Source organism: Lutjanus erythropterus, chromosome 14 (genome assembly GCF_056507025.1).
Source record: "Lutjanus erythropterus isolate fLutEry1 chromosome 14, fLutEry1.hap2, whole genome shotgun sequence".
In the NCBI taxonomy this organism is placed as follows: domain Eukaryota; kingdom Metazoa; phylum Chordata; class Actinopteri; order Lutjaniformes; family Lutjanidae; genus Lutjanus; species Lutjanus erythropterus.
In genome coordinates, this window is record NC_139330.1 from 11,528,377 (window position 1) to 11,555,644 (window position 27,268).

Genomic DNA, 27,268 nt, shown 5'->3' on the forward strand with positions numbered 1-27,268 from the left:
TCAACTGTCTGTCTATGATTGTTTCATGAAAATGTAAAACACATTTACTGCAACTGAACTCTTGTGGATCTTTACACTAAAATACAGTAAGCTGTCCTATCAAACTGTGGCTGCATCATCTTTTCTACACATCCATATTGCTCTAATGTGCATTCTCTTGTCTTGGTAGAGCCATGTTACTTGCAAGAGAGACTGGGGTCAAATCTTCACTCCATCCAGCTTGAAACACCAAAGTTAAGGGTTTCTGTATTTGAAGTTGGGACCTACGTATGCAGGAATGGAAGATTACGTTTTAATGTAGACTAATAGCTGAAAACCTCTAGCTGAGGCTGTAATTTAAGAAAGGGAGTGTTGATGAGCAGATGGAGGATTGCTAAAGAGAATACTGGCATTACTAACTTTCACCAGACCCTGACTAAGAATCTGGTCGCCAGCTTTTCCATTGTATTGCAACCTTTGGACATGTGCTTTTCATAACATTGTAAGCTCATATAAAAGCTAACAGAGTGTTAATGGATTGAGCAAGTGGCCATTGACCTGGCATTGTGCATATGTGTGTTTGGATGCGTGCGCCTTGTTTGGGGTGAGGGGTGGTGCTCTGGGTCAGGGGGAACAGGCATCATGGTCACAGGCTACAAGGCCCACCAGGACCCCTGTGCCCCCCTCAGAGGGGACACATGGCCCGACACCCCCCAACAGACCCTCGCGCCATAGGCAGACCGTTCACCCACCAGCCAAGCAGCCTGACACCCAGATGGCGGCTGCTCGCATGGTGTCCATCTCCTAGCGTGAGGCAGAAGAAATTAAATCAACTCATCTGTTGTCAGTGTGTTCTCACAGAGGACTGACTGATCCACAGACCTCTGGGAACAATAAAGACATGGACCACTCTACTCTTTGATACTCTACTTTCCTGCCTTATTTACTCACACCCAGCCTCCCTTACTCGTTTTTAGGGGGAACTTTATCATGTTTTGTCCACTGGAAGGTCACCATAAAGGGCCATTTTCCAAGAGGGCACTTTGTTACATTTTGTCCGCCAGAAGGGCACCCCAGAGGACACTTAATCATGATTTGTCCACTGGACAGGCATCACAGAGGACACTTAATCATGATTTGTCCACTGGACAGGCACCACAGACGGCACTTTTGCAACTTTTTTTGAACATGGGGATACTAGGGGGACAACTGACACAAACAAGCAAACAATTACAGCAACATGAGCTGCAATTCATTAATTCCATTTCTGGAAATAACATATTTAATATTCCACATTACAATACCAATAACCACAAAGCTAAACATCCTCTCTGTTCACTATCATTGTGGACAGCTGACTTACTGAATGCATGTTTGTGCTGCTGTAGTCGAGTAAACAAGTTCCCCGTCTAGACTGGCTAGCGGCTGTGATGGTCCAGTACTGAGGACATCCAATCAAATACATATGGTATGCATGCCACCACCACATGCTGAAAGAGCAGAATGAGGACGTTTACTGCTGAGCAAAGATGGGCAGACCCATTCTTCAGGGTCAATTCATACCAATCATTTGGTATTGATTCATTTAAAAAACTGTAGTCTATTATATAAATACAAAACATGGGTGGCAGCATCACTTTCAGATGTTTTCAGTACTTTTGTTTAATGTTTGTGTCCTGACAAATTTAGCTGACCAGTGTCACATGACTATGGGAACCTATGAGAAAGTTTTTTGTTTGAGTTTTTGTGACAGTTTCAAACACGGCTGAATAATGTAACTTATTTGATACAATTAAAACGTTGAATTAATGGAGTCTTAATAATATGTATTTCATATTTATGATATTTAAACAAACATTTTTAAACAAAAAAATGGAGCCAGAAGGCTTCTTCTTACATTTACATTATATACAATGTAATACACATTATATACATTAGAAGCATTTTGACGTTTTTTTAATCGATTAAAAATGGGGTGAGGAGGCCTTTTCTTGTGATGCCTGAACTTCATGCCATCAAATTCCCCGAATATGTCTAATAAACTGTACAGATCAGAGTGCATGACCAAAAACATGTTACACACCTTGTTAATTATTTCGCCAGTTCCTCATATTTTGTGGGAACTTCCTTTGAAACTGATCGAAAGGTTGAGGACTTTCTCCAGCTGCCCTGTTTGTCATGCCGTGTGCAAGTGAATTCCTTCTTTTTCCCTGAAAGAGTTTCCCGCCCCGCGGCTCTCTGCACCCTGGTTAATGTTTACTCAGTGATTGATTTGGCTCTTCTGAGTAATGCTGGGTAAACAACAACTGATCAGCACTATTAGCACATCAAGCCTCAGAAGTGGCTATGCTCTGCTCTGCTAGAACAATTTGGCTCCACGGGCGGAAAGCAAAACAGAGAGAGCCCAAAGGTGCCATGTTGTCACGCCATCTTTGATTTATGCCTTGTCTTCAGCTGAACCTTGGGTCATGTTCCTTTTTTTCTCTTTTTCTACCTCTTTTCTCACAGCCTTCCCTCCTCCCTCCTATTTCCATTTCATTCCTATTTCTCCACTTATTGGTATTCTTCCCTTTGCTCCTATTTCCCTCCCTGGCTTTTTTTGTCTACGTTTTAAGTACTTAAGGTCTCTCAGGGAAAGAAAATGCTCCTCACACTCGTACAAAACCTCGAGCTAAGCGCTGCATTTGAGAAGGGGTGTGAAACAGAAACTGCTGCCCTTCACTCCACCTCTGTCTTTCTTTCTATACTGCGAGGTCAGAGGTCACCAGCCTACTATTTCTCAACCTATCAACCCCTCTGACAGGACCATATTGATTGTCAGCCTCATTGTGGCCGTTTGGAATAACAAGAAAATATTAATTGTGTTTTTTTTCTGCGGCAGCAACGCAGCAGGATGTCATAATGTGGAAGGAAATATTAAAATGGCTTTTGAACAAATATGACAGATAGTGGGCTCATATACATGACAATAGTCTTCCTACCCTATGCCCTCTTTCTCTTCCTAAATGTCCCCGTCTGCCCCCTCTCTTCTTCCAACTCTCCAACTCCCCCACCCCCTCGGTGTTCTGTGAGGGATCATGGGTAGTGTGTAGCACGGCCAGTTGTTTGTTGTCACTGTGAATTACGGTGACATACTAAAGGAGTGACAGCTCGTGCTGGGTAGCACAGGCGAGGTATAGAGAGTGAGGCCAGGGCCGGGGGTGAGATGGGTGTTGTTTGGAGTGGGGGGAGCTCTCTCCTGCAACTTTACCCAGGCTTAGCTTAGCTGTGCAGCCAGCCGGGGGAAGAGACAGGGGAGTGGCGTTCAGTGTGAACATAAGGATTCTCAGGGATCAGTTTACAAGGTGTGTCTCCTTGACTTTCACTGTTACAGTAATTACAAGCTGAGGTTTTCCCACACTGCTGCACTGCAATGGTTGTACATTTAATTACAGCAAACACCCTGATTCCTCAGGATGATGGATTATTTGCGGCTTTCTAGGCTGACAAGGCGTATCATCTTGTTACAAGAATACATCCATTTTGTTACACGCTGTTTATATTGACAGTTTACATTTTCAACTGTAATATGCATAAGGAGGATATGCATGCTTTATGTATAATCATGTATGTGTATGTTCCTGGAGATCAACATCACAGAGAACTTGTAAGCTCAGAAACGACTGTATAGCTTAAGGAAACTTAAGAAGGCAAAATTCCCGTGCCCTGCTCTTGTTAACTTTTACAGAGGAGCAATAGAAAGCATCCTGACTGGAAACATGGAAACAAACTATGATGGGATGTGCATGGCCCAGGGCAGGAATACTCTGCAGCAGGTCAATAAAACTGCCCAGAACATCACTGGTACCCCGAGCATCAGTGAAGTCAGTGAAGTTAGGTTAAGTTTTGTTTTTACTAACCCAAAAGTTGCTTTTTACTGGTTTATTACCAATCTATAAGGAATGAAAGGACCAGGACGTAAGATTCAGTGGCATCTAGCAGCCAGCTTACGGATAGCAAGCCTCACTTTCCTCTGTCTAGCAAGTAGGAGAATGAAAAATGTGATAGGCTGTATCTAAGGCCACGGTTTGGTTTGTCCATTCTGCACTACTGTAGAAACATTGCAGTGCAACACTGACTCCATTAAAGAGGACCTGCGCTTTCTCTAGATATAAAGGGCTCATCTAAGGTAACACATCCACCCAACATTTCTTATTTTCAGGTGATTATACACTAATGAAGGCATATTTATGAATATTATATTTCCATTTCTGCCATATTCTGCCAACAGATCCCCATAAATCCTACACACTGGACCTTTAGGTCATAACTTATTACTGCAGTCTCTAAATATTTTCCAGTGCCACAGCTAAAATTTGTTTTTGTATTTTTTTTTTACAACCTGGCAACTCAAAAGTTATGTTTAAATAGCCTATTACAGATATAACAGGCATTGATAAATTATTTATTAAGCATTAATAAAGTGATTAAAGTCACAACTTGGAAACCTCATTATAAGCATACCTAAAGCTAAACTAAACTTAACTAAACCAAACTCAACTCAAATAAACAAATTACTGAACTAAAAACTTAACTAACCTAAACTAAAAACTGAATTAAACTAAATTAAACTAAAAACTGAACTAAGCTAAACATCTCACAGATGTGTTTCTTTGCAGCTCTCAAACCATTCTGTACTTTTCAACACAAACCACATTTATAATTCCCTCATTCTTTGCTAAAATGCTGCTCTGTTGGAACAGTTCTGCATGTTGGCCTTGTCCCATTTTTCCAGAGTGATTTGATCATGATTGATGGAATATGCACTAACAGGGCACCCAAACTGCTAAGTGCTTTGAAAGGAAGTGCGGCGCTCAGGCTGATTAATTTATTTGTACGGTGCAGTTTTTCAACAAGAATGAGAGAAGTGTACATTAGTCACCACATGTTCAGGCGCACATGTCTGTTTACATGAAGAGAGAATTGTGAAGACTTTTCCTGGCACATCTCCAAGGTTGGTATAGGCATAATCTTTTATATACATGAATTAGTCAATAGGTCTTTTGTCTTGAGGGGCATTCAGTTCTGCAGAGGAGCCAATCCAGGTGCCTTCATAAGTACTTGGTTATTTTATAGGCCTAGTAGGAGTTTTTAATCTGCCCTGCTTTGCACAGCTCAGGGATTCTGCCATCGCCGTGGGCAAGAGGGCGGGGGAAATAGAAACCGGTAGATGCTGAGAGATGGGTTTTTCAGGGGATGCCATTGCTCAACAGCGTGATTAGGACTTGCAAGTGCAGAACAATGTCGTAGACAACAATGTAAATCTGTCAGTCTGTGCTCCGGAGGTGGGCATGCTGCAACCTGAAGCCTTGAGTCAAGCCAGCTTGCTCATATTCGTCTCTCTGTTATGGGAAGTACTAGAAGCCATGTAAACAGTGGGGGAAACCCGGTTTGCAGAAACGCACACAGAGAAAAAATAATGGAAATCTTAGTTTGTACTTTTTATTTATTTATTTGAGAGCTGTGATACTATTATGATGTATGCACAGGGGTTATTTGTCAGGATGCAGGATGTAAAAGATGCTTAATAAGACGTATATCTCTGTCACTCTCCTTCTCTTCCTCTATCTATCTCTCTGGATGTATTGCAGAAGCAGCTTGCAGGAGGTCAAAGGTCAGGGCCCTGGTGAGGAGGTGACTTCTCGGGAGACCGCTCAGCTCAAATTAGGCCTCAGATTGGCGTTCACGGTCAAAATAGTTAACCTCAGCTCACCTCATCTCCCCTTAAGAAAACATATGCTTTGCCTCAATGCCTCAGTCTCGTTTTTGCAAACTCTGTCAACCTCACGGGGGCAAACATTCTTTGCCATGAAGGACCAGTGACACATGTCTAAACATCTCCTGGATAAACAGTGTTGGGAAGGTTACTTTAAAAATGTATTTGATACAATTACTAATTAACCTGTTAGAAAAATGTAGTCAGTAAGCTAATCCAAGTATCACAATATTAAAGTAGTTACTCTCTGAGTCACTGAGTCATGCAAACGTTAACTTTCTACTTAGGGCGATTGCATTGGGGCTTCACAAACCATGAAAGTGTTCATTTGTGAAGATATCTTGCTGAACAGAAGTAGTATCATAAACTTTTATTTACCACAGAGCTTATTTTCTGCACTAATTCAAAATCCAATGGAAAAATCCCATTGGCTTTTTGTGGAGGGAACTAGAGCGATGCCGGTGAGCCTACAAAAATACATCATCTCTGCAGCACTCCATTCCTTCCTTAGCCATGCATGAATGCACGTTTAGATTAATAGCAGTAATAATGTGCATTTAAATGTTCTTTGTAAAGTATCCTATTCACACCTCACACTCAAACTTTAAGTAAAGTGACACAAACTTATTGGGCTTTATGTTTTTGCACACAAATCATCCAGGTCACCTGCATCACCACCTACAGTCCCCAATTAATTTTCAGTAATAGTAATGGCAGTAGTGATATTGACAGGTGAGCTAGCTAACTGGATTCTGTGTCGCTGACATTAGCAGTTGGTCTGTGTAGCTGAAGTTACCAGTTGCTCTGTGCAACCAATGTTATGCAGAGAGTATCTTGTTCTTTATTTTAAATGTACTTTTGAATTTTAATCCTGCAAATAATACCCATTTTTACTAAATGTATCTGCAATCTGATTACCTCTTTTTTCTGTATCTGTAAGGGAGTACAGTTACCTTTTTTGTAATGTAATCTCGTTACATAATCCGCCTGGTTACTAGTCTTGCCAGTGGATCTATTATCAGAATAATTAGGAACTCAGCTAAGGCTGCAGTTGTTAAATGTAACTAACAGGAGCAAATAAAACATGCTGGAACAATATTGTTTACTGCTCCCATAACTTATGATTTCTTGTGCTCCTGCTGCTGGACAGAGAGGTATGTGGGGACACAGAGAAACAATAAACAGAGTTAAATGTGGGAGCGGGGAATGGAAAACAGCACCAAGTCAAGGTCAAGTCTATAACTGCCGCTCTACAGAGTGATTTAGGCGCTGTGGCCAGGGGGCTCGTCCAATAGCAGCTCAGCAGTGTGAGTCAGGGTGGGATGGTAGAGGTGTTGAGAACCTCGGTGGTAATGACTTGCTGATGACATCAGGACATAGAGCAGAGTCTTTTCTCGGCCCAGAGGTTAAAGGTCAGACAGCCCATTCACTGACCTTGTGATTTATTCCCTGGGCCTCTCGCGATCTATAATCACAATGAAAACTATGTGTATGCTGGGAATGCATGACTCTTTCTGAGGTGGGCACTCCAGAGAGACCCTAAATACTTTCAGTTTATTTCCTCCGCCCTCTTTAGTCCTTACTTTATCACTCCCTGCGACAGCAACCAGTTTCTAAAGAGCCAGGTGACGGGTTGTGCTCGTCTTCAAATGGTATAAGACTCACAAAGAAAACACCTGCTTTCAGAATGCAGTGAAAGTCTTTCAGACACCCCACTACATTAAGAGAGAGTCCATGAGGACGTCCTCAAAGATAGCATCAGTTCTCTGTATAGCAGCGGATAGTGCTGCTGGTAAAAAGCAGCAGATTACAGGTACTACAAAGCACACATCCTGTGAGCTGTCACTCAGAGCTGCTCCTGGTTCTAGGAACATTTCGGCTTTGTACTTGCCATGTAATGTTTAACCTGACTTCCTGCTGCACCGGGCAGAGGAACTACAGGGATCACTGCAGTCAGCGCTAATGTCTAACTCTAAACAGGGAAGTAAGAAACAGGTTGTGAATTATACACATTCAAGTATATAATCTAATGTAACACTGAGTGTGAAAACAAGGGAATTCAGACAATTGTTTAGAAACATATTTTTAACCTACATTTTGAAGGAATAGTTTGTCATTTTGGGTAATATCTCTATTCATAAAACTTGAAAATGGTGAATTGTTATTTTTAGGTGATGGCTCGATTTTCATTTAAATGCACAGTATTCAATTTCTGCCACTGCTTGTCTCTCAGTCGAAACAATAACAAAAGACAGACTCCGATGCAGTTGTGAAGTAGCGTGGGAGTTATTGTCTTCAACAGCCTCCGCCGCCGATGAAATTCTATCTGACGTGACTTATCTGCATCTGAATCTGTGTTTTCTTGTAAGTTATAGCAACTAACAGCTGGCAGAAAACACAGTGTTACTTTGAACAAAATCAAATATTTCTCTGTTTAAAAGTTCTAGAAAACATTTGGGATAATATAAGCACACAACTCAAAAACTCTAGCATAGATCAAGTTGTTTTTGGATATTTTAATGCAGCAATGCTACATAGTATACATTTAATGAGCTTTAGAGATGCAGTAAAGACAGATTTAGTTACCTTTGGAAGAAGGTGCACTAACTATTTACCCCTGTTTACAGTCTTTGTGCTAAGCTAAGCTAAGCTAGGCTAACTGGCAGCTGGCTGTAGCTTCATACAGACATAAGAACCGTATTAATCTTCTTGTCTAACTCTCTGCCAGGAAGCATATAAGCTTAATTGAAATTTTGCTTTAAAGTGAGATTACGTAAGAACACTTACAAGAATAAACACTTTCTTGCTCTCATGACTGAAAATAATGACTCATAAGCATAGACTGTATATAAAGAAACAGAGTCTGTGATGCGATGGCCATAAGCTCAGAGTGTGGTGGCTCCTGCTGTCACCGTCATGGCAGTGCCTGTCATGAAAGGGGAAATTAACAATAGAGACCAAAACTGTTTTTGTACCATTTTTATTTCTGCTGTAAAGTCAGGGTTTTTAACACGAGGATCTGTTGCAATTGACTCGTTTGAACAGCCTGCTTCAAATGGCCACTTGAGGACTTGCAGGTTTTGGCACTTGTGCGTTGGCTTCATTTTACAGCCCTGGAGGATGCTGCTTGATAAAGCAATAAAAAAAAAATACTGCAATGGTTTTGTTGCCACAACCTTACTTGGTCTGATATGATCAGTAGCTCATGGCTGCTAATGTTAGCAAACTTTAGGTAGATGTTTCTGTAATAATGGATTTGTCTGAAGTAGTTTATTAGTTTGATGGTTTATTTTCTCTACTTGTGGTGCAATCATACGTGTTAATATTTATTATTATAATTGTCACTAGTGTTTGCTGTCAAGTAAGTTACACAGAATAGTTTTAAGACTAATTGTGACTCAGTTTAAGAAAAATGTTTTTGAAACAGCATCAGGAACAAACAGATGGATATTTGTTCATTTTTTAAAAAGATAAAAATAGAATTCGATGTTTTTCATACATCGACAAAAGGTCTACCTTCATATCGTTTCTCTCCAAGCTTTTTACGACAGGTAGTAACATTGAGTCTTGAGTCACTGTGAACTAATGATTCTCTGGCTTTGTAATGACGTAAGTCTTGTAACTCACAGTCAGGATGTGTAGGCTTACTGAAGAGGAATATTGAGCTTTTGTAGTTAACTCTTGCTAGCTTGAGGAGAAAAACAAACCAAACTTCAACAGTGTCAGCACAGGCTGAAGTCCTGACTTGCAAAGTATGAGTCATACCCAAGATGACTGAAGCGACCTGTTCTCTGCACCAAATGAGCTGTGTAATGTGTTTGTATGCATGTGTGTGCGCATAATGCTTATGTGTTGTGAGGCCACTGGCCCGTGGAAAAAAGAGAGAAAGGCAGGGAGAAATAGAAAAAGAGACACAGACAAAGACGGAGTGAAGAAGTGAGAGAGAAATTCTTGTCACTGTATAAATGCCAGGAAAAAGCTCTATTCATTCTTCATTTTATATAGAGGTATAAAGTTGTCAGTTCCACTCAGCATTTCTCTGTGTTTCTCCCTGGAAAAAGACCTGTGTTATTTTTATGAGGAGTAATGGTGCCAGTCAGGTGGGAGGGAAAGCAGACATTTTGATCAGGAGTAGTACTGCAACACTGCAGCACGCACCATGTTTCTGCTTCTGGTGCTGCTGTTTCCCATTGCAGCTTGAGGCAGATGAAACCAGGGTTGGGAGGGTTACTTTAAAAATGTATTCCAATACAATTTCATTCAAAATACACATACAAGTATCACAATCTTAAATTAATGTAAAGTGAATAGTTTGCATTAACTTTGGATTACCTCAAAACCAAATGGTGTAAATGTTAAGCCTAATATAATGTTTTATGCTCATTGTAGGTTTATTAATGTTCTGTTCAGATGTTTTTTCCTTCATTACATGCAAATGCATGTTTAGATTAATAGCTGTAATTATGCAAATTTAGACATACTTTGTTAAGTTGTTAAGTAGGTCCCATTACATGTAGTCTGTTACCCTCCAAGCCTGGTTGAAACTACCATATTCCCCAGTTTCAAACTGGAAACATCAACTTCCTCCCTTCTCCCAGTGCTCCCCTTTCAGCTGAGCGGCACTGCAAGCTCAATCTGCAGGCATCCCAGCTATTTCAAACACTCTGGAGTACTGAGGTGGAAACATGTGAGGAATCTGGATGATTGACCCTCCACTCCCCCTCCATCCACTCCCACTATCCCGGCTCTCTGTTACCTGCTGAGGGGGAGGAGAGGACAGCGGAGGCCTGGCTGTTTGGACGAGGTTATTACGGTGTATCAGTGACAGTGAGGAGGAAGACCCGCTGACTTATGCAGTGATGCCTACCGAGCTGAAAGCAGAGGGACTCCGCCGTGTGAGGTGGCTCATGTCGGGCAGGGAGTGGGAGGGAGCAGCAGTAAGAGCTGACCTCCTAGATGGAGGAGATGTCCAGAGTGTGCCCACATGATGAGAAAAAGAGGTTTCTCTCAGAATACTTTGCCATTTTCAAACATATTTCATGCACTGCTGCTACTGATACCTGCCCCAACACCTAAACTTTCCTCTGTGAGGGTCCTCTTACATCGCCACATAGCTGCAGAGAAGCTACACTATATGGTTTAAATTAGACCCTGAGGCGCGCGTCTACTTCTTACTTCTCTTGCCAATCTCCCCCATCCCCCACCACACACAGCTCGACGCATTTGTTTCATATTTTGCACAGGATGTGACTCAGCCACGTTTGTTGTTTTAATTATACAGTGTCAGTGAAATATTGAGAGAAAAAGGGGGGGGTCTCTCCAGGATTTGGCATAGTGAAGTTATAATAACATATCACTGCCATTCATGATTAACAGCAGCGCCCTCAAGGAAGACGAGAGAGTGATCTTCCAGAGGAGAACAAGCCTGTTTTGTGCTCTAATGCTCAATGCTGAATGGCTTCTGTAGCATTCAGACAGACAGAGGGATGTATTTTCACTCTAAGAGTGGATTGTTTATGTGCCACTGCAGTAAAAAAAAAATGCTGGATAATGGTTGATTGACTCCAAAAGAGACATACACCACAACCACTGCTTATGTTATCACTAATATAGCACTGTTAGGATTTGAGAAGACGTGTTGTGATGACTGCGGTTGCCTAAAATAGACTCGTCTGAGTTATGACCCATAATGAGCTGCAATAGAAAAGTTAGAAATACCTGTATAACACCAGAATAAGGAAAAACCTGATTTAAAGGACCAGTGTCTAGGATTTAGTGGCTTGTAAATTGCAAACACATTGTTGTATACTGTTATTACACCAAAAAAGTGTGTTTTTTAAATGCTCCTAAGCCTGCTAAAAAGAAGTGATTACCAGTATGAGAGTTGCCCCTTTGTTATTTTTCTGATGGATGCTGGAAAGCTGAGACTTTACTCAGGTCTGCAAAGCACACAGAACAATGTTTATGAAAGTGTCTGTGTGATGAGCTCTGTGGTTTGAAGTTTAGTTTTTGTCCTGTATTCATGTACAGTTCGTGTATCTGCATCATTTTACTGTTTTGTGTTCATGTTCAGCTGTATAGGAGTCGTGTAAAGTTACCGCTGATTAAAACCCAACATTTACTGACTTTTCTGCTTCATGATAAAAACTTTTAGGTAATGAAATAATGGATTACTTTTATTGTGAAGAATTTATGGGAAATGAAGCGATCAAGCAGCACAGGTTTATGAATAAGGAGCAAAAGATTTGCAGACGTTTCCAAGCTTTGGTCATGAAACTTGTGCAAAAGGCAGTAGGTCCCTGCTCTATCTAGAGCACCTGGTCCCTCTGCATATATAAACACCTCATTCTAAGGTAACAAAAACAGAATGATTCCTCTTTTCAAGTGATTTTACACTAATGAAAATATACTTATATTATGTTCCATTTATGCCATTCTCTGCCAAAGAATCCACATAAATTTTACACACTGGACCTTTAAGGCAAAACTGCTGGTGTCAGTCTGGTGTAAAGCAGATGTAATGTTCCATGTTCACTTTCTTTAATGTGCTAACATGCTAATATGAGCCCGTGCAATAAACGCAAAACACATCCGAGGCTGATGGGACATTAGTTTTGCTGATATTTGGTCACAAACAGAAGTATAGGGCAAATGAAACCGTTTGACCCAATGATGCCACGGGAGGAAAAGTCAGGGGATCACCAAAGTCATTAATCATCTGCGCCACAAACGTCTGTACAAAAATGTCACGGCTATTCATCCTGTAGTTGTTGATACATTTCAGTCTGCACCAAAATGGTTGGCAGACCCTCCAACAGACTATAATGCCACCCATAGAGCCGTGCTGCTGGCGTGGCTAAAGAGGTTACTGGCAGTATTATCACTAAAACATTATGAGGCTTTAAAAGCAAGGACCAGTTAAAGAGCCCCTGCCGACATGTTTTAAGACATATAAAAATACGCTTCTCTGAATAATAATTTGTCTTTTTTGTGGTTCCTCAAGAAAATGAACTAATTAGTCTATATTTCATCGGCATATTGCACGTGCATATAAAGAGGCTGCATGACTTTTACATTTGCACATTACACATGTCAATACACACTGCACATTCCCAAGTATTGTATATAGTCTTATCTTATTCATTTTGGATTCCGTTTTATTTTTATGTTTATCATCCATGCCAGGGCTTCATGCAGTGAGTGCATTCGTGCATGATCACTGGTCCTGCAGCTAATCTCAAATACTACTGGACCCATCAGCCTAATCTTTTTTGCACATTCATGGTTGTATGTTCTCTGCGATTCAGAGGTTTGGAAAAAAAAAAACTTGTTTTAAATTACTCTTATGCCTTTATTCTTTTATGGTCTATCCAATTCTTGTTAATCCTGTTCTTGTTAACATCATAACTCAAGAACACCTTGAGGGAATTTCTTCAAACTTAGCACAAATGTTCACTTGGACACAAAAATAAAGTGATTCAGTTTTGGTGGTCAGAGGTCTCGGGTCAAAGTCACTGTGATCTCACTAAACACTTTTTTGGTCATAACCCAAGATTTTATGTTAATTATGACAAAATTATACACAAATGTCTAATAGAATAAAATAATGTGGCAATTATATTTCATATCCAAAAGGTCAAAGGTCAACTTCACTGATCATAATGTTCAGCTCTGTATCAGTCCTCTGTACTTCTCTGTAAAAAAAAAAAATAGTCTGTAAGTGAAGACACCATCTTTCTCACAAGACATTACTCCTACTTCCATTTTGCCAAAAGAAATAGACTTAATATCTTTTATTAAATTCTTTTAAAGTTACAAGTTAATATAGTGGGAAGTTCCATATTTAATTCCTTCAAAATTCCTTCCTACATACATTTATCTGAGTCTGGACAGACCTGAGTGTAAACTGCAACTTTTGATTGACATTCAAAAACAAGGTAATAATTATATTTTTGACTGCTCAGTTTTATACGATTATTGACAGCTGACTTCACACTCATTCTGAGTACTTTTAATACTTACATTTTGATGATAATACTTATATACTTTTACTTAAGTAATATTTTGAAGCCGTTTAGCTTGTAATGAAGTATCATCAAAAAGAGGCATTAGTAATTTTACTTAAACAAAGGATGTAAATACTTCTCCCACCACTGTTTGTGATGCCACAAAATCCTGTTTGTGCGAACACGTCTTGAAGGTGAGCGCGGGGAAACTTTCCCTCCTCTGCAGATGAATGTGAAAACAGCTCTGTACATACATCACTCTGCACAGTGAAGGTCAAACATCCAAGTGAAGTAACAATAAGCAAAACACATTTCTGAGTGCGGGGGGAGGTGGGGGGACTTAAATGTGAACCAATTAGCCAGTCCGTGGACAAAGGGAAGTAACGGCTAGTTGTTGATTAACTCACTTCAACCGCATTTTAAATTTGCATAGCAGCAGGAGGCGTGCTTAATGACTGGTGAGCAGCTCAGCCTCAAACATCACATGCAGCTTCAATTGTCACAACAATAAGAGCTTTTCTCACCATTAACACATGGTTATTGGAGAGCCTCTCCAATAAGCTACCCTCCTGATGATTTCTATCAACAATGACAAGGAATCAATATGTTCATCTAAGATGCTGATGGCGAGCTATTAGCTTGTCACTTTCTTCCCTCTCACTCTGTTCCCCCATTCCAAACACTGTGTGCTGGCGCAGGAGGGATTAAGGAAGAAAGAGGACTGAAGAAAAGATTGGAGATGAAGAGGGACAATGACAGGTTGACGGATACCACAGCGCAGGGGCATTGAGTCCATCCAGTTCTCAGTCAAAGGCCCATGAGACTCTGCTTGATGAGGTTTCTTTCAAATGAGAAATGCCTGAGCAGTAGAAAATAAATTGGGCGATTGTAAATAGACCTACGTAGTGGGAGGAAAGAGACACACAGAGAGGGAGAAACAGTGGGGGGTATTTTGTGCCACTTGTGAAAAATGAGTCAAACTCTCCTTCCTCACCTCTCGCTCCCTCTTTATTTGTAGCCAACCTGTCAGCTCCACTGTTATCTGATGGCTTTACTGGTGGAGGCAGAGATGGGAGAGCAGAGAAAAACAGATGCAGAACTCTCCATTCACAGGCCAAACCTTTACCTCGGGATAAAAAAAAAAAAAAGAAGAAAACTTGTTAGTGCCTCTTTTCAAAATGAATGGAAGAGTTTTCCCTCCCTTGTTTAAAAAAAGAGGGCTTCAGCAGTGGAAGTGAGACGAAAATAAAAAAAAAAAAGTCTGTGGAGATTAGAGTCTTCCACCCTCCCCTGTGTCTCTTTCAGAGCACTTGAGCGCCTGAACCAATGCAGGAGACAGCTTGAAGCAGTGGGGGACGAGCTGCAGGGGGCCAGCCTTCAGTCTCACTCTGGGTAGCTGTGGGCAGATCTGTTCTTTTGAGGAAAAGTTATGAACTTCAGTTAATGATCATTTCTTAAAAATACTTTATTTTCCAGACAGCAATGCACAGAAACAGTGACAGTTATTTTCCTTGCTTTCATGTTATCATTCTGTTCTGTAACAACAGACTATACTTTGTAATAATAGATGCTTCTAATATAACGTTTGGGATGTGATATTAGATGAATATTTACTTTTGTGCTCAGAAAGCAGTTGTGGAAGATCTCATTCTCCATTAAACAGCAGCAGATCAGTCTCACACTACTGTTATTTCTGTATACCACTGCTATGAATAACATATTTCATTGCCATGAAGAATAGATCATTGCTATGCTGTTCTTAAGGAGCAATAAAATATTTTTTAAATGAACAGTTTGTGTCAAATTATCAATTAATTTGTTAAGTAAGTAGCCATGTAATAAGTGGAATAATGTACAGTGAGCATGAGCATGGGGTCTTGTGGTGCATTCAGACAGGGTTGTGTTTACCATGGTTACGAGATGAGTCTGTTTGACTGTCCCCCTTATGTCATATTCACGACATCGTGAACTAGTTTTCTGTTAGCTCTGCGTTCACAACATCGTGTTCACAACTTCCATTTGAGCGCTGCATTGAATCACCCTGTTCACTGTACGTTTTCCCTCGCATAGTATGAACCATGTTATAACCTGATAAGTTTGTTTATTGTAATAATATGAAAATGTCATCTTACAACCTGAAAATACCCTGTTATAATGTGAAAAACATCTTGTATCATGCTTTTCATCTTATAACATGATGCTGTTTTTTATTTTTTATCTTTTGGTGTGGCAGAAAAAGTCCTACATTCAAAACTTTAATCCACAGCATGAAGGTATTGGCAACATGTTGTGCTTAAACTATAAAAATGAAAAGAATTTGTAATGCCGACAGATGGGCCACATACAGTTTTATATAGTGCTGTAATACTATATGATATAACGGGATTATTAATAATGATGCATTAGCATGTAAGCACCATTAAAGGGTGTAACTGGCCAAGGCAGAGCTAATTTTAACTATTTGATCCACTTTTTATCTGTAAAAATATGCAATACTTTATAAACTGATTTCATATGTTGTGCGTAAAATGAACCTGGAAAAGGCCTGGAACCTGCAGAAATAAAGCAGAAACACTCAATCAAAGTACTAGTACCTAAGATTTTTACTCAAAGCTACAACAAGGAGTTATTAACTGCTTATGAAACAACCTCAATTTAATGACCTATGTTTCAAAAGTATTTATATAGTTATTCTTAATGCCTGCTACTGGGTTGGATTCTCCTTGAAATCAGATGAAACAAGCCTCCGTTTACATTTTCCCAGCCACAGTGACAATATGTTAGTCAGTTAAAATTAAATTTCCTTAGTAGTTTGAAGCACAGTGTAGCTACAGTCCACCACAGTGGAAGTCACTCTTTATCCAAAAGTTGACATTATTCCACATTTAGTACAAATATAAAGATTGTGTTGCTGGGAATTTATTTCCATTGTGCCCCTGAATCATGACAACGAATCAGATCTAAATCTTAATCTTCATTATATTTTATTACATATATGATATGGAATATGAGACCCAAATGTTGCTTTTTATGCATGTTGCATTAAGAAAGCTGGATTTCATACACCTTCTTGTAAAAGTGGGTGGCAGCTGAGTAGTTAATAGGCATGGCAAAGTGTCCTTGAGTAAGACACAACCCTCTCTCTCTGATTGTAAAGGTTGATGTCTCAACCCTCCTGCAGCATCTCAGTGTTGGAAAGTGATAAAGTATTTACTCAAGTACTGTACCTCAGAGCACTTTTGAGGTACTTGTATCTAACTTGAGCATTTCCATTTTACTTTATACTTCAAGTGCACAACATTTCAGAGGGAGTTTCATATAGCCTGTAGTGCTTTTTTTTTTTTTTTTTTTTTTTTAAATCTATTTGGATTGTTTTGGTGTGGCATGAGTTTTGGAGATATCAGCCTTCTCTTGAATGTAATAGAACTAAATGGCACTCAGCTTGTTGACAGAAATCTCTGTGGCTCTCCAAAACTTGGCAACTCACACTAAAGCAATCTAGACGAATAAAGAGCACTACAAGTAAGAGGAAAAATATGACTTTACTGTGAATTTTCCCCTCAAAGCTGTAGTTAATAGTCACATGGATAAAGTATTAAGGAAAAAGTTTTATTAAAAGTACTTGTTCTGCATTACATACTGTTATATTTTTTGCATACTTTAATTTGTTGTATTGCAACAGATACGTTTAACTACTTTTGGGCAGTTTTATCTCTAATGTAACATTTTAAAAGCTCATCATATGTTTTCTATACAAAATCTTTAGGTTCACTTCGCGGATAAAACTTATGAACTTTTAGAGACTAAATGCCAAACTTTTTTCTTGAAATAGCCTGTTAATATTTTCATTATTTTACTTTACTAAAACTTCTTCCACCACTGCAGCATCTGAATATACTGAAACATTCTGTAAGGATGCTTTGTGCGTCTGTGCGTCTGTGTGTGTGTGTGTGTGTGTGTGTGTGATGTGCGTCTCCTCCCGCAGATGTCACGTCTTGGCCACTGAGGGGCGTTGTTACGGCGGTCTGACAGCTCAGCTCCGGAGCGGAGCAGGGGCCCTCTCATTCTGGAGCCAGTTAGAGCAAGTTGAGCGCGGGGCAGGCAGGCATTCAGACAGGCAGCGCTGCAGTTTGATGGGCGGAGGAAGGCAGGGCCCAAAGGCACTGCGGCCAGGAAGCGGCTCGAATTACACTGGGGGTGCTTGGGGGGGAATGACACCCACTGGAGTGAAGGAGGAGGGCAGTGTGTGGAGACGTAAGGAGGAGAAAAAATCTAGTAAACCTGACAAAGCGTCTGAGAAACAGTGCGAGGACTGTCGGCGGAAGACGAGAAAGAGACGCGAAAGACGCTCTTTTCAGCTGGGGGACGCACACTGATGGATTTAATGACATTTTGCATCGGACAACTATCCTCTTGTACCTTTTAGACCCAGTTCCACCTCCTTGGTAGCTGCAAACTTTGTGTTTAGTTGACAAGTGCGCTGCTCGGGAGCACTGGGCATGTTCTGCGCCCTGGAAGAAACTTGGTGACGGGGAGGAAAGTTTCGGGGGGACAGCGGGATGGTTTTCCGAGCTGTTTTTCAAGGATAACGCGTGTAAACTCGGATTTCTTTGCATGGCATCGGACTACGCTGCCAGTCGGGTGTGGAATATATCCTCTGATCTGAGTTGATGCCGGCTGATTGTGGAATAGTAAACTGAGAAAAAGGCAGCGCCTCGCAGATTTTTTTGGTGCATTGTGGAGTTGGAGACATTCCTCCCTCTGGATTCAGCTCATGCTCTCTCCTCCCTTATCTGTGCATGCCAAAACAGAGATCTCCACGATTTTATTCCTCCCTGGTAAGTATTTTCTGTTTACGTCTAAAACTTCCTCATAATCTAATCTGTCAAGGTTTCGGCTGTCACGACGAACGTGATTGTAGAAATGCTTTGCGCTTTTCGGTGCGTACTACTGTGTTTTTTTTTCTCACGGCTGCAGGACAAAATGAGAAATATTTTACTACTTATAGCTGACTTTACAGCGTTCTAACCAAGAATGCTCCTTTAGAGTTTTTACTGTAAAATGTGCAAAGTTTTCCATAAAGTTTGTTATTTGATATTTTCTTAAATTTACACCCAATAAAATAAAATAAGTATCTCCAATCCTTCATTTCAGTTAATTCAGTTAAATCAGTGAATTTTATCCTTGTTTATTTTAGAAGGCGAGGAACCGAACAGCACCTTGCATCATCACTTTAGGGGCCCATTAACAAGTGTCCTGGTTATTTATTACTTTGCTTAATTTTCTACATTGCATTTATGGTGCCAATTATCCCGTGACCGCAGTTGTTTTTTCACTGCTTGGTGCCGGAGCCCTAAATCACTGAGCGGCTCCAAATGAGCCCCCATTGTAGAAAAGCCAAACTGATTTGAATTTCAATAGGAATTCAATCAGTGCCAAGAAATTTCATTCAAAGGCCGGTTTAAATGAAGGCTGTGGTCATGTATGAGGCAAAGTCCCGCATGTGTCCAAATGTCATGTCGTCAGCAACGTGCTAAATAACAAGTTTTTTTTATTTTAAGAAGGAGCACGTTGATAATATCAACTATTTAAAGAGCTTTTCGGTTTGATTTTGTATGTTTTTATTTTTTATCGTTTATTTTTTTATTGTATGTTAAATTGCAGAACAATCTCATTTTAAAAAGTGCTCTGGACGTGATACAATCTTAAATTATGCAAAACGAGTGGAGGTTTGTGGGTAATTCTGGTCTGTATTCGTCCTGCTGAAGTTTTCAGACAGCGGTAAGCCCGATGATTGATTGGTGCACCGATTGGTTCATTAATAATTCACTTCCGAGCTGTAAGTGTGCAAAATTATTCGCCTTAATTGCAGAAATCAAACCGAGGCGTTTCTCTGACAAAGTTAGGATGTCAGGATGTATTCATGGATTGATGGACATGCGTCCACCGTGCGTATCCACCGTGGAGCCCCCTGAGGGGTGAATTAAGGAAGAAAAATCAGGTTGCATGCAGTCAGGTTGCCTCTCTAAAAGTCAAACTACATGTGTCTTTGCGGGTAAAACCGATCGATACGTCCAGCTGGAGCAGAAAGAGCGCAGGGAAGCGTGACTTCAGCAAACCTCCAGAGACACATCAGCACGGTTCAACCGCAGATGTCTGGCGAAACAGATTGGTGTGTGTGAATCCCAATATCGCAATATTGCATTTCAATTAAAGCCGTACTGGTTTCATAATCCAGTCACGGAAATGCAATAAGAGCCCTTTGCAAATACAATTAACAGGCAGCAGCGCGGGCAACAGGTTTGGCGCATCTGTTGCGCACGGGAATAAACGACGTCCAAGAAAGACTAAATTGGTGCAACAACGGCGATATTCTGTACTATAGGTATTTTAAAAACGTATTATGACTCATTAGTTAATCTGGTTTTATTTATATACATATATAAAATAGAAGGAGCTTGGTAAAATGTTGGAGATAAAACATTTTTCCATACATTTTTATTTAATAAACTTCCAAAAAGTCTTATCTTTGAGCAGTGCTGCAGCTGTGTGGCATCAAACTCGTTGGACTGTGAATACTAAGACAGACAGAGCTACAATGTCTCTTAATTGGTTTCTGTATTCAGTGCATGTAATTATGTATGAGAAGCAGAGTCAGATGGAGGTTTGCTGTGTGTTGACTGCTGGTGCCTCACAGCTTCGGTATGTCTGTGGCACGGCTTGTTTGACAGCATTTTGAAACCCTCAGCAGTGTCTTTGTTGCTTGTCTCTCACTTCATGTTGCTGTCTCACCTTGTCCAAAATAAAGAGGAAAGATGGTGCAGAAACTTTGAAATGGGAGTAATTGTTCCACACTAACATATTTTCTTTTTTCTCTCCCCCTGACATCTTTCTGTTCACACTTTTGTCATCACTCCGCCACCACCTTCCCTTCCTCCTCAGCCCAGGTGATTGGGTGAATTCCACTGAGTGACAGGCCGACCCGGCAGCAGTTGATGGTCGGGCGGACCCCCTCAGATGGGATCAGTGTCCAGGGGGAGGTGGAGAAGGGGGGTATGGGGAGCGCTGGCCCCCACTAACGGGATGGCCTCGTGGGCCTGGCTGCTGGCCGCCGTCCTGCTGTCCCTGCTGACCGTCAGCGTGGCCCGGCCGCCCCTCACCGCCACCAAGGAGGAGGAGGCTACTCTGGAACCTGAAGGTAAGCAGCAGGGGATGGGAAGGGACAGAAAAGACGAGCCTGGGAGGTGGAGCAGGCGGGGGGAGAACCATTTGTTTGGTTTGTTTTTAGAGAGCAGGTGTAGGTCTGTCAAATTTGCCCCCCCCCCTTAGAGTTTTAGTTAAAGGGAAAGTTCACCCCAAATCAAAAACATATTTTTCCTCTGGTCTGTAGTGCTATTTATCCAACTAGATAGTTTTTGAGTGAGTTGCAGAATTTGGAGATATTGGCCGAAGAGATATTTGCCTTCTCCCCAGTAAATTTTCTTTCTACAGTAGAATCTTCCAGTTCCTACATGAAACTGCTCATAACAATGCCTGTGAATTATCTTGAGCAACTGGGTCATGTTTTTTGGAAAAAGACACTGGTGTTGAGTTTTTAAAATGTATTTCTTTGGCACTTCGAGCACCACAAGCTGAGCACCATTCAGTCCTATTTATTTGATAGAAGGCAGACATCTCTATGGCTGATATCTCCACTTCTCTGCATTGCACACCAAAACAATCTAGCTAGATAAATACCACTGTAGTAGAGACAACAAAGATGTGTTTTTGATTTTTGGATGAGCTGTCCATTTAACTTTTGCATCCTTTCTTTAGAATTTCTATCCTTATCTAACCTAAATATCACTGGATAAAAATCCACAATGGGCCTTCAGCAAAATAAGGAATATTTAGTTACACAGTTTCATCAATTTGAATAAAATAACATGGTTTCACTGTGCACTTACAGGTCAGAATGGGAAATTTCTCACAGAGAAAGCATTTTTTCTATCCATTCAAACTTAACTAAAATGTAACAAGTACTCAAGAACTCAAGAATGGAGTTTATGTAAGATTTAAAATAAATAAACAACTAACCTCAGCATGGCAAGCCTCTTGTTTTCCTCCCCGTGAGGCGAGTGTTTCACACTTTTTTGTTTGATTTCTCCTGCTGTAGTCGAAAGTATACTTGAGTGTTAAAGGCAGGTTTGTAACCCCGTGTGGGACGACAAGGCAGAGCTGTGAAGGAGGGTGGGACAGTGTTTATGCTGGCATTTCTCTCATGCCCTGCTTGCCTGGAAAGAAGCACAAAGAGGGAGAAATTAGGGTATGGACTCGAGGGCTTTGCTTTGTTTCTTCGAGTTACGACCGCCTGCGCTCGGTTTTCTGCAAAGTTTGTGAATTAAAACTGTTTAAAAGCCATATTTTTCATTGGCAAAGCAAAAACTTTTGAGAAATCTTTTGTGAGAGGCAGTCTTCTACAGTACAGACAGCTTTTCTTTTGTTTTTTGTTTTTTTTTGTCTTTTCTTTTGAGGCTTCTCCATTTTCTGTCTCCAGTCTGGTCAGAGACTAGCTAATTAGAGTTGTTGTGATGGATGGTAACTCACATTCCAAAGCCTTTTGTTCCCGGGCTTTAATCAGCATGCTAATTGTAAGTTAGGCCAACAACAGAGCATCACTTTTTTAAGCCAAACCCCCCACTCACACACACACACACACACATACACTCTGTACCTTGTCCTGTCCTTTGCCCTGCAGGTCAGGTATAGTTCTTAACTACCATGATGAGAGGCTGCCTGAGCTCTCCTCTCTTGTCGATGTTTTTGTTGTTCTGTCACAGACGCTTTGGCTCCACGCCTGTGGGTTCAGAGCCCCCACATGGCCCGGGACGCTACGCTACATGGCCACAGAGAGGACAGGGGGAGGGAGGGAGACAGGGAGAGTTTTCCAGAGTTACACAATCCTCCAGGAAAGGTCTAAGAGGATTTGTGCATATTTGACTTCTCCTTTGGATGGAGAGATTACGGAGCGCTGGGCAGCGGTGAAGTCATGTGACTGCAGATTAAGTGGCGAGACCTGGGGGGTCACATGATGAGGGATCAACGGGGCACAGAGAGAACCTGGCCTCCTTATCTCATCCTGAATCGGTTTCCCTGCTGCACATGGCAGGCAAACACGGATTTGTACGCTGCTGTGTGTGATTGAATCAGTGTGTCCACTTTGTTGTGGTCTCCTTCTGTTCACTGCTGCTCCTGATGGGCTGCACTAGTGTCTCCCAAAGACGTATAACATGCAGACGCAGCATTGACTGCTTTGGTCTGTTGCTGCGATATATCAACATCGCCGCTATTTTGGTCAGATCAAAACTGGCATGTGAATAAGTATATGTAAACAGGGGAGCTGCTGTTTTTTGGCACTATAAAAGACTTTTCTTTTCCTAATTTACTCCAAGTGGATCATGAAAACTTGAATATAAAATGACTTATTGAAATCAGTTGAGAAATAAAGACATTTTATTGCTTTTTTTCCGGACCGCAGCTCCCCTGTTTACTTGTATCTGTTTACAGGCCAGTCTTGAGCAGACCAAAAATGGCAGCGACATTGACATATGATCCAAAGCCAAATGCGGTGTCTATATATTACGGATGAAATGACTAAATAGATAAAATTAAATTCCACGATACTGTCCAACATCAACCAAAGTTAAAAGGACAATTCCAGAATCACAAATACAAATTTTTCCTCTTACCTGTTGTGCTGTTCATCCATCTAGATTACTTTAGTGGGAGTTGCAGAGTTTTGGATATTGGCCATAGGGATGTCTACATTCTCTCAAATATAATGAGACTCATGAGATGCTTTTGGTGTGCCAAAGGTGCCAAAAAAAGAGAGAAAACACCCACATCTGTTTCCAGAAATCAAGATGCGGCTTCTCTAGATAATCCACAGACCTTGTTACGAGCAGTTTCACAAATAAGCTACTTTTCTCTCTACAGTAGAATCTCTTGGAACTAAGTTTTTCTACAGTAAAATCTACCAGAACAACTTTCTTTCTACTTTCTAGTAGTGAGAACTACTTTCTTTGTACTAGAAAGCTCACAACAAGGTCTGTGGATTATCTTAAGCAACCAGGTCATGATGTCTGGAAAGAGACGCTGGTGTTGAATTTTCCAAATGTAGGAATGCCATGTAGTCCCATTATATTGAAGAGAAGGCAGACATCTCTACGGTCAGTATCTCCAGAGCTTCGCAACTCACACCAAAACAATCTAGATGGATCAAAAGCACTACAGGTAAGAGGAAAAATATGTATTTTTAATTTTGGGGTAAACTGCCCCTCAAACTATCGCCCCCCAGATGCAGGGGCAGCAGTGTGAGTTTGTTTTGCATCAGTGAAAACGCAGACATTGCAAAGGACATGATGCCATTTCAAATTATTAAAAGGTCTTCAGAGTGTTTATCAGTACTGTCTGGACATTTTCAGTACAGTTTAACAATACTATAATAATACTGATAACCGTGCTAATTTTGGTCACGATAATCTACGTGTCTGTGGTGTCACCTGTAGGGCATAGATGTTAGGGAGACAGATTGGCTGGCCCCGCCCTCTCTGTCCTAATAACACCCCCCTGCAGAGATGTTTAGGATCTCCACCCCCCTCCGCCGCTCTCTGCCCTGCAGCCTCAGTCACACCGCTGTCTGTCTGTGTGTGTGGGAGCAGTAATTGCTGTAGATTCATTAGATTGCATATCAATGTTGTCTCTATGGAGCCCACGCCTCCACCCCTGGTGGCCCCGCTAGTTTGTTTACCTGCGGCTCCTGTAACAGTAGAAGTGGAGCGAGCGCGCTGGTTAAAGTCCCCACAACAGACCTATTGTTGTCGCTGTAGCCACTTCAGTATCTATGGGAGTGTTTACCTTGTCCAGGCACTCTCCGTTTGCACAGTGATTAAAATACTCCGACTGAGCTGAATAACAATGGTACCAAACACAGAAGGTGTGTGCATGAGTATGTGTGTTTTTAACATTGGTATTCTCCGCTCTGTAGTCTGTTCAATCCCCTCTTTGCATATAATGTGGAATAAGTGTGGCACCAGGCACATTGGAACGCAGGCTGAATGTGAGAGCAGAACACAAAAGTCAGCTCATGGTTTGGCTGTGCTTTCGCGTGATCCCTGCCAAACTCTGTTCTTTAAAAAATGCTCTGATCAGCATGGAGGCAAACACTTCAAAACAGTCGCGTGGTTAAATAAATGAAGGCGACGTTATGTGTCAAGGATGAGTCTTTCATGCGTGTCATGAGAAAAGGACCGAACAAAAGACAGGTTTTATTTCTTCAAGAGTTTCTGGGCACATTAGCAACATAATTGCTCTCTTGGCACATTTCTGTATTTATGTCCTGCATCATTTCTGCTCTTAATCAAGTTTACCACCAAAGATGTAGCAAAACTTAACTTCAGTCTCGAAAGCTTTTGTAGTTTGTGTTATGTGACTTGTATAATGGAATCCTCAAACAGTTGTAGGGAGCTGTAGGATTCTGGTTTGTGACAGCCTTTATTTGCATAATGATCCATTGATGCACTGAACAGAGTAGCATTGCCTTTTTTCATGACAGTGTTGGTCAGTATTAGTGGTTGTGTGTTGGTGTGTGTTTCTGTTTGTGGAGGTGGGAATGTCAAGGGGCTGCAGGCTTATGACCTATCTGTAATACTGTGCTATCTACACAGTAGGAGTACAGTTGTAAAAGTGTAAAAGTGTCAGCTGGCTGGTTAATGACATGGACTGTGTGTCTGTGTGTGTGTGTGACTGTGGCGATGGCAATGGAACTGAACTCTAAACAAATGCAGTGTGTCGGGCGGTGGTGTGACTGGGGGAATATATGGCCTCCTCACAATGACTTTTATTAGCCTGCCGTTGGCTGGTGTTAATGTTGAAGGTTTGAGTGTGTTGGTGGTTGTCAGCGTGTGTGTGTGTTGGTGTGGACTGTTATTTGCCTTGGCCGATGTGCCAGAAAATACCTTGTCACTCCACCGTTCAATCTCACACCTGTCTGATAAGAGGCTGGGAAGAGCTGCTACCTGTGCCAGCTTGTGCCTCGTCCGGTGGACGACAGAGAGGAATCTGAGCCAGCTTGGTTCGGATGCAGGATGACAGAGGGAAAGAGAGGAAAATCACTGAATAAAACAACTGGATAAGATTTAAGTGTGTATAGATTAAGAAATTGAATTAGGAATTTCTTGTCAAATTTTGTGAAGCTGCAGATTTGTTACAGTTGTCAAATAGGTTGCATATTAAGGGGCATCAGCATGGAAGCTATGCAATGTACTGCTGTGGAGAGGATCAGCAACAAAAGGTATTTTAGCCACATTAAAAAAAAAATCCATATCAGTTTAAGTGTACGCTATATTTGGAATATTTTCATTGCTTTACGTTGCCATCAGACAGTGTTTTCCAGTGGAAAACTGCTGCTATATAAGCCAAATATAACTCTCTCCAAACAAACCAAACTTCATAGGTGAAATCAGTAATTTTACTGTGAATCTGAACTGTCCTTTCAAAACACCAAATTCACACAATAACACAAACAAAACTAACTGTTAGAGGCAGTAGTAGACCAAAAGTCCCATGTTCTGTAAGGTAAAATGACTGATTTCACCTTTGGAGTTTAATTGGCTGTGGACCCTGACTATGGACAAGCACCTCCTACAACCCCACGTTAAATAAGCCGAACTAACTCCTTTAAATGGATAAAGTTGCACTGATTCTATACATTTTTTAGAGTAGCTGTAGTACTTTGAATGATAGATCTGTCATAGATTCAATTCCTGCATCAGCCTTACATCATCCTTCGAACAAGACATTGAGCCTCCTGCTCAGTTTTCTAGAAAAACTTTTAATATAAATGTGTAGCCTATATTAAAACTGAAACAGCCAATTAATTGATTAGTCTAGTGATAAAAAAAAGAACTCTTTTGATAATCGATTGAAGATTTCAGTCATTTTTTAAAGTAAGGCATGGTAAGAAAGTAAAAAACTTTCTCTTTCTTTGGTTCCACCTTCTCTGATGTGAGGATTTGCTGCTTCTCTCTGTTTTATATCACCATAAACTCAATATCTCTGTGTTTTGGACTGGTGGTTAAACAAAATAAAACATTTGAGGATTTCAGCCCGGGCTCTGGGAAGTTGTGATGGACATTAGTTGCAGCCTCAGTTTATATATTCAGCTGATTGAATATTGAATTCTCAAGATTAATCTCTCGAGGGAGGCGCTGCTTTGAGGTCACTAATGCTTCCACCAAAGAAGATTTTGCAGATAAGGAGTTGCCAGTGGGTTAAAGGGGTCGGGTGGGGTTCAGGGGAATGCCTTGATGAGGGGTGAAGGGGTGGGTGAACCGGAGGGGTTGTTGCCATGGACGCCAGCAGGAGCCAGTTCATGGAGCTGCTCCTTTGTCATAATAAAAAAAAGCTAAGGAGGGATTTGAATGTGAAAGGACACGGACATCAGAAAAGAGGCAGAGACAAAAAAGGGGAGAAAAGTCCTGGGATTTGA

At 41.0% G+C, this 27,268-nt stretch overlaps 1 protein-coding gene across 6 annotated transcripts in view; it reads left to right on the plus strand.

Annotated features, from left to right (window-relative positions):
- Positions 1 to 17,925: 17,925 nt before the first annotated feature.
- Positions 17,926 to 27,268, plus strand: part of fgfr2 (fibroblast growth factor receptor 2) — a 50,075-nt gene continuing 40,732 nt past the window's right edge. For 2 of the 6 annotated variants that reach the window (XM_084735403.1, XM_084735404.1), the window contains exons 1-2: positions 17,934 to 18,578; positions 20,683 to 20,938. In XM_084735403.1, the coding sequence (XP_084591529.1) occupies positions 20,758 to 20,938 (181 nt within the window). In that variant the 5' untranslated portion in view covers positions 17,934 to 18,578; positions 20,683 to 20,757. Of the gene's footprint in view, positions 18,579 to 20,682; positions 20,939 to 27,268 lie in introns of all 6 variants that reach the window. The other 4 variants (XM_084735402.1, XM_084735401.1, XM_084735400.1 and 1 more) reach the window with 4 other exon arrangements.